The sequence below is a fragment of the Loxodonta africana genome, chromosome 5 (assembly GCF_030014295.1).
Source record: "Loxodonta africana isolate mLoxAfr1 chromosome 5, mLoxAfr1.hap2, whole genome shotgun sequence".
NCBI classification, from domain to species: Eukaryota; Metazoa; Chordata; class Mammalia; order Proboscidea; family Elephantidae; genus Loxodonta; species Loxodonta africana.
The window spans coordinates 95874192-95888171 of NC_087346.1; the positions used below are offsets into that span (position 1 = coordinate 95874192).

The 13980-nt window shown below is 33.7% G+C and overlaps 1 protein-coding gene across 1 annotated transcript in view; it reads right to left on the reverse strand.

Annotated features, from left to right (window-relative positions):
- ADGRL3 (adhesion G protein-coupled receptor L3) overlaps positions 1-13980 on the reverse strand; it is a 561722-nt gene that overhangs the window by 475945 nt on the left and 71797 nt on the right. The window contains exon 2 of the mRNA XM_064286313.1: positions 9939-10152. Coding sequence (XP_064142383.1) covers positions 9939-10152 — 214 coding nt within the window. The remainder of the gene's footprint in view (positions 1-9938; positions 10153-13980) is intronic.

Sequence of the window (13980 nt, forward strand, 5' to 3'; positions counted from 1 at the left end):
TCGATGGCACTGGGTTTGGTCTTTTGGTATTTAGTCAAACAGAGCCCTGGTGGCACAGTAGTAGTTAACCTTTGGGCTGCTAACCAAATTGTTGGCAGTTCAAATTCACCAGCTGCTCCTTGGAAACCCTACAGGGCAGGCAGTTCTACTGTGTCCTATAGGGCCACTATGAGTCGAAATTGACTCGATGGCAATGGCTTTGGTTTTGATTTTTTCATTTAGTCTAACACATTATATCCTAATCTGGATATTAAAACTCAACTAGAGAAAAAATGCCTATATACAACCAGTAGGCAAGGGAAAGCTTTCCTCAAAATGAGCTCAATGGCTATATTGATCAATTTTATAAGCATGGTTTCATAAAACCTTATTTTTATTTAACCAACAAATTTAATTACATAAACTGTGGATGGATTTGAATTCTTCATTTGCTTTTCCTGATACTGTCAAAAAGTGAATAAAGACCTTTCTGTGCAACAAAAGGAAACTCTGGTTGCCTAGTGGTTAAGAGCTACAGCTGCTAACCAAAAGGTCTCCAGTTTGAATTCACCAGACATTCCTTGGAAACCCTATGGGGCAGTTCTACTCTGTCCTTAAGGGTCACCAGGAGTCAGAATCGACTCAACGGCAGCAGGTTTGGGTTGGGTTGGTGCAACAAAAATTATTCTTAAAACCTTAGGAAAAAAAAAAAAATAGTATAATTAAAAAAAAAAAAAATCATGGGATTTGTAGCCAAAGAGAGTAGGCTATGAATGCTTGCATCATCATACAATAAGTAATTATAGGTAAATTTCTTAAACACCAATGCAGTCTCCTCATCTATAAAATGTGAATGATAATAATTTTCTTGGTATGATATATGTAAAGCAACTAACATAGTGCCTGAAAAAATGAAGGGCTTTCAAAATACTTTAGGACTTACTCCTCCAATAGCTTTCAGCCATCTCTAAAATTGCCATAGTAAGGCAAAGAGAAGTTAAGTTATTTATTCTGAAAGTCTGTTATATCATGGTAACTTCTTTTCCTTCAGTTTCTGGTGCTGTCCCATTACCAATGACAGAATTTATGTTCATAGTTAATCGGTTCCTCTCAATTTGGATTTAAGCTATTGCCCAGATAGTTATTTTAGTATTTTAGCCTTTTTCTTCTAATCAGAAACTCCTATTTTTTTTCTTCCTTTTTTTCATTTTTTTTGTTTGTTTTGGTAACTTCTTCTAAATACTTTCCACAAAATGTCAAGTTTTACAGATTGACCACAGCATATAAAATTATATAAAAAGCTGGAGGTAGGGAAATAACTAAGATGAACAGTTATTGTAAGTGAAAAAAGCAGTTCTTATGGCTTATGATACCTCAAACACAACAAATTCCAAAGTCAATCTATCATTCTAACTCTAATTCTACTTAAGTCTTTTTTAGTTTTATTTGGTAATTAATTTTTTAGTCACTAAAATTACTGGAGTTTTTAATGCCGACAAAAGAAAGGATCACAAAAGTAATTAAATAATTAAACTCCAAGAATGTCAGGAAATAGCTGCTCAAACTTCTCAAACTCTGTTTCTACAAGATTGACTTTTTTTTTAAGACATTGAAATAATTGATACATTACAATAATTTTTTTTTCTGGTCTACATACTTATAAATTTAGTTCCTCCAACATTTCATGTTCAGAATATCGTAACAGGATTGCCTCTCCTCACCAAAATAAAATAATGTGTTTTCAATCTATGCAGTATATTTCACTAAAAAAAAAAAAAAGCCAACCTAAGTTTTTATTCTTCAAATCATTTTATGTTTAATTATAAATGAGTTATACAATTCTTGTGAATGATAAACACCACATGAGGATCTGAACAAAATATGATCTTATAGTATATCTCTAATTTGGCTCTTTACTAGCAGGGATAACTATATAACATACAGGTATTATTCTCTTCAAAAATAATTCACTCATTAAAAAAGCCCAGATTATTTTGAAGCAAATAGAATGATTATTCTGTAATGTAATAACAATGAAGATAAAACATACATGGTCAATTTTCAGCTGATAAGTAGAAGTGAAAAAATAATTATATTGCTAAAGCAGCGATTCTACTTTTTGGTCTCAGGATCTCTTTACACTCTTAAAAAATATTGAGGACTTCATAGATCATTAGTACAAGTGAGTTGTATCATTAGTATAAGTGAGTTATATCCATCAATTATTACCATATTAAAAAATAAAACTGACATTTTTAGAAATACAATGTTGTTACTGCCTTGATCCCTGTGATGCCAGCCATTTTATCTGCCATTGCTTTTGCACCATCAATGCTTATGTCGACACAATGAAAAAGGTAAACACCATGTGAGTATAATTATGAAAATAGTTTTGACCTTGTGATTCTGTGAAATGTCACAGGAATTCCAAATTTCTCCAAAATGTACTTCTAGAATTGCTGCAATAATGGCTTAATGGCCCCCATGGAACAAATGAAGAAGCCCACACAACTTCTGTTACCTTTCATCCTAAGTGTCCTGAAATATTTGAATCATTTACTAAAATATTTAATTTGGAGTGTGTTATGGATTGATTTGTGCCATCAAAAATACGTGTCATAAATCCTAACCTCTAAGTCTGTGGTTATAATTTCATTTAGGAATGCACTGTCTTTGTTATGTTAAGGAGGCAGGATTAATGTGGAGTGTATCTTTAGTCAATCTCTTTTTGAGACAGGAAAGAGGTTAAATAAGTAAGCCAGAGAGCAGAGATGGGGGAAGACAGATGCCAAGCCACAGATGCTCAGAAGAGACAAGGACCTTCCTCCAGAGCCTGCAGAGAGAGAGAGAGAGCCTACCCTCAGAGCCAGTGCTCTGAATTAGGACTTCTAGTCTCCTAACTGTGAGAAAATTAATTTCTGTTTGTTAAAGTCACCAACTTGTGGTATTTCTGTTATAGCAGAACTAGATAACTGAGACAGATTTACACATATATAAAATTTTAATTCAAAATTAACTTACTAGAAAGATATCAAAATCACAACAATATACAATTTCACTCCCACTAGGAGAGCTAAGATCAAACAAACAAAAAATAACACATGTTGAGGATATGGGAAAAGTGGAACCTTTTTCCATTGTTGTTGGGAATGCAAAATGGTACAACTGTTGTGGAAAACAGTGTGGTGGTTGCTCAAAAAAATGAAAAATAGAACTACCACCTGACACAGCAATCCCACTTCCAGGTATATACCCAGGGACTTGAAAGCAGTGAGGCAAACAGTCACATGTACACCAACATTTATTGCAGTACTATTCACAACAGCCAAAAGGTGAAAACAATCTAAATGTCCATTGATAGATGAATGGATAAATAAAATGTGTTAATACATACAATGGAATACTACTCAGCCAGAAAGAGAAATGAAATACTGATACATGCTGCAACATGGATGAACTGTAAAAATGTTGTTGTCGTTGTGTGCCATCAAGTCGATTCCAGCTCATAGCAACCCTATAGCACAGGGTAGAACTGTGCCATAGAGCCTTCTAGGCTATAATTTTTACAGAGGCAGATCACCAGGTCTTTTCTCCCTTGGAGCTGCTGGGTTGGTTCGAACCACCAACCTTTTGGTTAGCAGCCAAGTGCTTAATCATTCCACCACCAGGGCTCGTTTTGAAAACATGTTGAGTAGAAAAGTCAGTCACAAAAGGTAAAATATTGTATAATCTTACTTATATGAAATGATAAGATTAGGCAAAACCATAGATACCAAAGTTTATTAGTGGTTACTGGGGTGGCATGGAGGGGGAGAAGAGAGAGCCACTCTTTGGAAAGCAATGAGTTTTGTTTATGGTGATGGGAAATCTGGCATCAATTAAGAGTAATGGTTGTACAACTTGATTAATGTAATTGACATCACAAAGCTGTATACCTGAAAAAAGTCAAATTGGTAAATACTATGTTAAGTATATTAAAAAAAAAAAAAAAAAAGTGAGCAGCTACTGAGGCTCTTCAGGTAAAACCAAAAACATCATGGGATTTGTTTTCTTGGTTTGAAGATTTAGGGGCATGGTTTCATGGTACATTCCTGTCATTTGTCTTAATACTATTTTTAGTGTTTTTGTTACATCCCCTAGTTCATTGCATTGGATCAAGATTCTTAAAAGCTTATGAGCAGCCATCTAAGGTACAACAATTGGACTCTAATCACCTGAAGTAGAAGAGGAAGAAGGAGAGCTAGGAATCAGAGGAGTAAGTGGAATGTATGACTAATTGTCTCCATGAACAAATGTGTCCTTTGCCATAAGACCATAAGAACTGGATGGTGCTAGGATACCATTACAAAATGCTTTGGTCAAAGATTTTATGGGAGAGTCCTGATCAAAAGGGAGAAAAGTATGGAATAGAATTTATAATTGTCATGGAATTCAGACTTCCTGGAGGCACTGAGGCTTGAGATAACCCCCAAAAAATATTGCCCTGAGATAAACTTTAAGCCTTAATCTGAATTCAGCACTAAGCCAAACGATAGTTTAGCTTATTTAGTAAAGAATGTCTTGGGCATTGTGCTCTTTTAAAGAATAATCTATATCGTGTAAAATTGACAACAGCAACTCAAAAGGTTAGATGAGACACTTTGGGGAAGTAAGTTTATCTTAATGGTAGTGGAATAATTTGGAAAAGGATGGAGAGAATGATAGTATAACTTGAAGAATGTAATCAATGACACTGTAGAATACAATTTGTAGAAACTGTTGAACTAGAGTATGTTTTGTTGTATATATTTTCACCAAAGAACAAAATAAAATAATAATATCAAGGAGTACTGGGAAGAATATTAGTAGGATTTTATCAAAATGTATTCTCAGAATTTAAAGGGGCAAAAATATTGGAAGTGAGGAGATAAATGAACTGGAGATAGAAACTTTCTTGTTTTTCCATATTATCTACATTTTCCTTTGAGAAGTTATCTTCCTTCCTCCCTTTCCTCCTTTCCTGCCTTCCTTTCTCCTTTCCTTCCCTTTTTTAAAACAATTATGTACACAAAGAGGAATCCTTAAGGCAATTTGTTATAGATTACAGCCCCTATGCCCATCTGTTCTTTTTACTGCATCAAACATGGATTTCATAATAAAGCCTCTGCTATGATAACTAGTTATTACATAACAGATCCAAATCTGTTATCATGCGTAGGAGAAATACAAGACATAGTGTAATGGAGCTGTCAAAGGAACAAAGGAGAACACTCAAATGAAAAAACTCACGTATATAATCATAATTATTGGTGAACATTTCTGGACTATGTACATACAAACACATACTACTGGCATTTATTCTACTACTATTCAGAGTTCTTAACTACAGCAGGAATGAATCCTACAGAAACAAAGATGGTTTTATAAGCTGTAAAATCCCCTGTGATGCCACCGATATAAACTTAAGTGTAACTTTTCTGAAAGGTGAGAAACAATTCATATTTTCATTGTCTCATTCTCTGTCATGTTCCTGATATAATTACCACATATTAAAATATAACATACTACAATACTACTAAAAGGCTACCATCAAACTTAGGTTACTCATTTAATAGGGAAAAAAATACTCCTACTCTATACTTTTGAATATGTCTCCATTATTAAAAATACCTATATTTGGTATGGGTGTTTTTTTATATACACATACCAGATCAACCATATGATGATAACATCTGGGCTCTTTTTCTCTGGGCGTATATTGTTTTAATAGGATAGATACACAGTGTGTAAGAATAGAATTGGTAGATGAATCTAATTACCATTAAATAAAACTCACAGTCTGTTTTATCTTCCCTACTTGACAGAAAGCTCCAAAAAGAGTACCTTTTTAAACGTCTAGAGTCATGACCTTAGATTTTAGGAGAATTTATAAGGCAAGCAATATATTTAGGCCCATGCCTCCAGAAATAACTGCCACTATTTCTTATACACTGTTCCTATTGCAAATTACACTAAATCCAAGCTGATTTCAAATATTCATTTTTTAGCTTAAAAATAATGCATTGGACATAGACACAGAGGGACAAAGCATATTAATCATTGCATAGGGTAGGGATTAACAGTAATCGGCATGAGAAATCTCACTGTGGTGATGAAAGTGCTCTGAAACTGATTTATGGTGATAGTTGTACCACTTGGTAAATTTATTTTAAAAAATATTGAATTTTATATTTGAAATGGGTGAATTATACAATATATAAAATATGTTCCAATAAAGTTATATAAAAATGAATACATTAAATGAAAGAAGCCACATACTTAAAATAGTATTTGTATACTATATGAATCTATTTACTTAAAGTACAAAAATGGGTAAAACTAATTTAAGATGTTAGAATTCCCTACAGTGGTAATCATTGTGGGGAGTCTGGCTGCTACAGAGCATGAGGCAGAGAGGCTTCTATGGTTCCTTAATACTGTTTTGTCATCGTTGTTGTTTCGTTTTGTTTTTAAATCTGGTTGCTAGTTACATGGGTGAGCTTGGTTTGCAAAAAATTACTGAGTTATACGTCTTGCACTTATAATATGTGTACTTATCTATATATACATATATATACAATACCTCCATAAAAAAGTTATTTGTACATATATATTTATGCCTGCTAACAAACACTTTTTTCAATTTGGAAAAATTTCAGCAATTATATGTAAAGTAAGTACCACATATTTAAAATGAGTATGAGAAAAAGCTGGCACAAAGGATGTCATCATATATGACATTCAAACTTACCACATTTACGTTCAAATATGTCCAAGTTATAAGGAGGAATCTAATGAGAGTTTTACTGACAAGGGAATAGCATAAAGCTAGTGTGTCATCTAGAAATGTCAAGGCTTCTTAAGAATATGTGCACCTGACCTTTGGGGTGGACTGTGTTTGTGCATGTGTGTGTTTTGCTGGTGGAGGTGATCGGGTTGGCTGAAGACAAAAGCAGTGGCAGATTTGGAAGAGGCCTTAGAGAGACTTAATAGTGCTACATCCACAGCAGAACACCAATAAGCTTGTGATGTCGTAGAAGAAAAGGATAGATAAGAATTATCCAAAGAAAGCTGTTACCTTGTGTTTCTTTTTGATGTTCTCCACTTACGTATCTAGCATCACTATGGCCTCGTCTGGTTGCCAAAGCTTTGACTAATGCTGCCAGTTGCAATTTCATACATCCTTCAAAGGCCACCTGTAACACTTCTTCAATGAATCACTCCCTATCTTTATCTAGCTGAAAGAGTTTTCCTCCTTTTTTGAACTCCTCGAGAATTGAAAACTAAATAAAAATAAAATGTTGAACAAATAATATAATCATTTCTCTCTTATCTGTCCAAAAAACAATATGGTTTTGTTGGCAGAAACCATAGCCTGACTTATTTATCTCCTGACATCATCCAACCTCAGGATAATTGGCATAGTGCACTACATATTATGACTTTCAAGTATTGGTAGAGTTAAATTTTTAATAACTGAAAACATTTCATTAATAGCTGAAGATAACAGGGAACATTAGCTGAATTTGAAATGTAAAATTTCTCTAGTAATCTAATTGCTAACAGTTATTTTCACATGTAGATTAGAAAGCTGTATATAATATACACTTTTTAAATCTCTGAAGTGTTTAAACATAAAAGAAAAAGGCAGAAACAGAAATCCAGAGTTAAGAAAGTTTTTAAGTAGCATGACAAAAGTTGAAGCATATTTATTTATTCATTTGTACCAGTTTGTTTTTGGTACAATCAGCAGAAAGTCCGCCCTTTAAAAGCCTACAATTTACTTTAGTCAACACAAGTCAACTGTGTGAAAGTTTAGCTTTGTTTATATTTAGATGCAACAAAGAGGGAGGGACGTAGGTATTGATAATAAGTAAGGTAAGAAGTTCTGAGAAGGGTAAGTAAAAGTGGTACAGTGTTTTAACAAGTTCTCTCATTGGAAAATGAAAGAGGTAGACACAATTCTGGAAGGTTGATGAGGAATTTGCTTTCTCCATATCAGTTAGTAGATTGGATGGGTCTACTGGAGAAAAATGTAGAAATCAATTGTCCCATTTCCTTTCAAATTTAAATTCTATATTTTTTATACTTACATGTATATATATAGTTTAATTTTTACATTTGTCCAATGTGTATTCAAACATCCACATGAATGATGTTTCACATCTGTCCCTGCCTGTGAATACCTGTGTAATTTTTTAACCTATAGCAAGATGTGAAGACTTTTTAACAAATTCATGTTAGGATATAGAAATAATAATAATCTTCTTGTATTTAGTAATAATCCTCCCATCTAGAAACTTGCTTAAAAATGTTTATACCCTGATATAGCTTCTTCCTAGATATTTAAATGAAAGAAAACATAATAATTAATCTAAGATACCTTTTAAAAAAGATGCCTTCCATTAGATTTTACTATGTATATCATTCTTAGTACAATATGTCTATATCAAAATCAGTAATTATTATCATTATTCAACATGCTGTTACAGGCACAACAGTGCAACCAAAGTTCATTATAAAAACCCAGTGCCGTCGAGTCGATTCCAACTCATAGCGACCCTATAGGACGGGGTAGAACGGCCCCACAGAGTTTCCAAGGAGCGCCTGGCGGAGTTCATTATAAGGCAGCTTAAATAGACATGGTCATCCCATCTCTTGTAAACTTATCTAGTTTGCAAGATAGAACCCAATTCCATCTCTCCAAGAGTCAACAGCTTTGTTTTGGACGAGTGTAAATGAGGTTTTCATAGTCCACGTCCAAGTGAGGATCTTGCTTCCAGGGAGAGTTAACCAGTTATTTCAGCTGACAACTCTTATATGATAAACCACCAGGAGGGCTTAAACAAATGATTTAAAAGGGAGCTTAAACTATTTTTACGCTACAGATTTGTCACTTTATGGATACATCCCATATCATTCAATGGCTCCAGAGAATCCATTATAACTACTTTTTGCAATAATTATAAGATTAAAGGTTTATTTTGGGGGCCATTAATAATACCAATGTAAGGATTAAAACGGTTTCAATGCAAATCATATAGAGATCAAAGAGCTAGTGAAATAAATGCTTCTGTTACATTTTAAATAAAAACATAATCACATAAAAACAGCATCTCCTCCTCAACTCCCATCCAAAATAAATTCTAAAGAATCTCATATCATTGTCTGACTGAAACTAAAATAACAATTTAGTCAGAGCCTCCATTCTATATTATTCGTTGAGAAACTGGTGCCAAGAGACCATTTCAATACCTACATGAAATGATTTGAATGTTTTTTGGCATAGCATCAGAGAATTAGCCATACATTGAGGTATATTAAATACACAAAAATGAGAGAAACGAGAATAAAATGTAATCAAATTTATAGAAAATGGAGTCCCTAAGTTTAAAATTGTATTTCTTATTAACACTGGCCAAGTCAGCATTTTAGAAACTGTCAAACGAAAGTCCTCAATTTGCCCAGAGAGGCTATTGTTCTTCAAGTATACCTCAGATATAGTTGCTCATGAGACACTTGGCATGTGATAATTCGTATTAATAATGTATACAACAATCATTTATTAAAATAAGATATTAATTCTAACAACTTAACAATCACTTATTCATATTATTTTGAAAATTACTTTGTGCCCAAGTAGTCAGAAAGCATGAACACTTGGTAAATGAATAACTTCACACTGATTTCTAGGAAATCATGGTTATAGTGAACAAGTACTTGAGATATTTAATATTTAGTTAATTTATGAAGACAACATAATTTGAATCTTTTATCATAATGAGTGTAATTGCTATTGACCACCCTTTTTAGAGTCAAAGATCTTCTTTTCATTATTAAGGGATATCAACACTGGCCCAGTCAGTATTTTAGAAATTGATGAAAGTCCTCTGAAAGTTTTTAATAAATGCCCAAAGAAAAGAATATTAAAAGTATCATACCTTTGAGACATAATCTTATAGGCATCTGGCAGATAGCATCGTATATTCTCCATTTGAGCAGGGTCTGAGTCACAAATTTTGTCATCAGTCCTCCCATAGTTGGCACTTTCAATCATGATGACGTCTGTTCCTGGACAGCGAAGCTCTATGGGGTAGCTCTCACAGGACAGCTCTCTGCGAACCACAGCCATAGGGATTGGGGCACGGCTGAAAGCTACAGGAAGGAAGAAAAAGAAACATCAGTCATCTTTATTACATACAAAGAAAAGTTATGTGTGTTTTCCAGTTTTTGGGGTAAACTAATACCAAGGATTTTTTTTTTTTTAATACCAAGGAGAAGAAGTAGATGACATTCATAACTCCAATGAAAAAGAGTATCTTTTACTTTCAGTAACTTTAAAGGTATTTTGTTTTTGTTTTGTTTTTTAATCTAGCAAGATAATTTTTTTTTAAACTTCATCTAACAGTTTTTTCCTTGAAAATGAACACACACACACATACACACACACACAAACACACACTGTATATTATACTGAAACCTTGGTTTTAGTCTGTGTCGTTGTGTCTATGTAGAAATATCACCCAGTTTGTAGAGTAAGATAACCAGATAATCCTCTGTGATTTTTCTTTTTTTTTTTTTTAAGGAAACAACCACAAAAATTTATTTTAAAAAATTGCACTCTTGAGGAGTGCAAATATACTTGTGGAAGTATCCTAATTCAAATTTAAAACAGTTTCATTGTTTTAAGTAATTTTAATATATTTTAGAAGTTAATTACAAAGATAGTACATGTTGCTTATTGAAGAAAATAGTTTCCATCAGCTCCCTCCCCACACCTACTTCCCCACTGTCAACAGGTAGCCAGTTAAGAATGTGGTAAACTTCCTGTTAGAATTTTCTACACAAAACCAACAGTTTCCTCCCACCCCTTTATTTTACCCAGTTAAATTTTGCTTAGGTAGTATCACACTACACATGTTGTTTGAATCATGTTTCAATGGCTGCATTGTACAGATATAACATAAGTTCTTTTACCAGCCCTCTCAGATATCAAAGTAGCCCTGGTAGCAAAACGATTAAGTGCTTGGCTGCTAGCCAAAAGGTCAGCAGTTTGAACCTACCAGCAGCTCCCTGAGAGAAAAGATCTGGAGATCAACTCCTGTAAAGATTTATCAGCCTAAGAAACGCTAAGGGAAAGTTCTACTCTATTCTATAAAGTCGCTATGAGTCAGAATTGACTTGAACAGCACACAACAACATCAGACATCATGTTTGGTGAAGTACAGGGCCAAGGAGAGCTTGAGAGACCGTTGGTGAGGTAGATTCGTCCAACAGATGCAATGGTGGGCTCAAATGTGCTGGCGATTTTGAGGACCATGCAGAACAGGGCAATATTTTGTTCTCTTGTTCTGCATAAGGCAGCCAGGAGTCACAGGTGATTCCACAGCAGATAACAAGTATTCTGACGGACATTTAGGAAGGTCACAGTGTTCTTCTGTCACAATATTGCAAAGAAATACAAACTTATCTGTGAACCTTGGCTATAATACATTGGAAAAAGCACAACTGTCCAACCATATTTTATGGTATTTTTCTGCAAGTGAAACTCATGGGTCATATTTTCGCAAATATGAACAGAAAGAGTTCAAAAAACTTCAAAAAAATGTACAATTTACCCAAAGTACCTTCTTCTTCAAAACTAAGTATTACCAATTTCTTTAAATTTTTTTCAATTTGATAGCTGAGGGATGGAATACCATCCTTATTTTAAATTATCCTGCTTTCTTGCAAAATAGAATATATTTTCATATGTTTATTGACCATTTGAAGTCCCCAGACAGCATAAATGGTTAAGCGCTGGACTACTAGACAAAAGGCTGGTGATTCAAACCCACCCAGAGGCACCCTGAAAGACAGGCCTGGAGATCTGCTTCTGAAAGGTCACAGCCACGAAAACCCTCGAGACCAGTTCTATTCTGCACACATGGGGTCACCAGGAATCTGAATCAAATCAATGGCAACTAACAGCAACAGCACTGATGATTTAAATTCCTCTTATTTGCAAACTGCTTGCTCAAACTATACTGTTTTTTTTTTTTTTGCTCAAACTTATGCATATTTTGAATAGCAAGAATATTAGATATTTGACCTTTATATTAATAGAAAATATGTATTTTTCTAGTTTGTTTTTCTGATTTTAGATGTTGGCTAAAAATATATAAGTATATACATATATTTTTTATACAAAAAAGTCACATTCTAAGACTGTGAACATAATTGGTCCTTTATTGGAAGAAAGTGAAGTATTTAATTGGAAAAACTTAGCAAGTTTTCAAAAGCATAGAATTGAAATTCTAAATCAAATGGTTACTGTCAAAAAAAGTTGGTTTCCACATAAATTATAGAGATGCATACATATTAACTATAAATTTGCATTGATAGTTGATTAGCTTGCTAATGTACACATACACAAAATATGCATCTAAAGAAATATATATAACTTCTTGTGTGTGTGTTTTACTAAGTATGAAATGGAAAGGAAAAGATGAGAGGAAGACAGGAAGGGGAAGAAAAGGGAGGGCAAGAGAAAGTGAGAAGTTTTATTGCTGTATTTTCAGTTGAAACTTGGAGAAAGTCTTGATTTGGGTTGTGAAACATATCTATTACTTCAAAATTGAGAATGGCATGAGTTTTAGATCAGTTCTACAATATTTTAGAAGTGGTATAATTTTACCCTAAAACCCATGCATAACTCTGAGCATGTGGGTCACTTAAATCTGTTCAAGTGGCAATCCCATTCTAGTTGCCATTCAGCCTCTTCTTGTCTGTTCTGTTTATTAACAATAGATGGCATTCTCTCTGTCTGTCTTTCTCTCACATCCACATATACACACACTCAAAGAGAAGAACCTAGCACATCTCCAATACTAAAAAAAAAATAACTCCTTGCTATAAAGTCGATTCTGACTTAGAGCGACCCTACAGGACAGAGAAGAATTGCTCCATAGGGCTCCAAACACATTAATCAAAGAGAGTTAAAATAATTAGAGTTTGGATGCAATTAGTTATTACTAAAATTTAATATTGAGTCAACGTTTTGGCAGGGTAGTTCTCAATAGAGAGACAAGAATTTTCTGAAATGCACATTGCTATTTTTTCTAAAGAGCCCTGGTGGCATGGTGGTTAAGTGCTCCGTTGCTAACCAAAAGGTCAGTGGTTTGAATGCACCAGCACTCTATGCAAGAAAGATGTGGCAGTCAGCTTCCGTAAAGATTACAGCCTTGGAAACCTCATGGAGCAGTTCTATTCTGTCTTATAGGTTAGCTATGAGTCGACACGGACTCATCGGCAATGGGTTTGGTTTTTGGTTTTATTGTTGCTAAAATAAAATATTCTTTTTTTTAGTCTATCATTTGGAAATTGGTTTATTATCTGAACATGAAATTCATTTTAATACTGAGATTCTATTTTCTAGATAAAGAAATTTTCATTAACGTACTTAAACTTTTCAATAATGGAATTATGGAATAATAAAACTTTGGAATATAACTTCATAATATCTGTCAGTTTAATTGGAATAATAAAGGTATTTTTCCCCCATAAAAATTCAAAATATCAGAATTTTTCAGAATACTTTATTGTAGACTTTTTAGCACTGGGTGGATGAAACAACTTGTTTCTTAACTTTGGTATAACCATTTAAAAAAAAAAAATCACAAAGAAACTGCTCCCAAACATTGATCTGGTTATATTTTGTTGACTTAAACAGTCAATTAAGTTAAAACACAAGTTAATTTAACAACGAAACAAAACAGTTGAAGCAAATCATACTGTAAAAGCGTTTGTTTGACTAAGTGCACAATTTAGTTGATTAACTAATCAGTCAATTTTGGCAACGCACATGTACATAGATGAAGCTTTAATCTGGGCCTGTCAAAATATGATTTAGAAACAGACACTAAATTGTTGCAAAGCCAACTAAAATGCAGAGGTCCAAGTTTTCCACATATCCATTTTGGTCCTGCTATAATTACTCAAAAG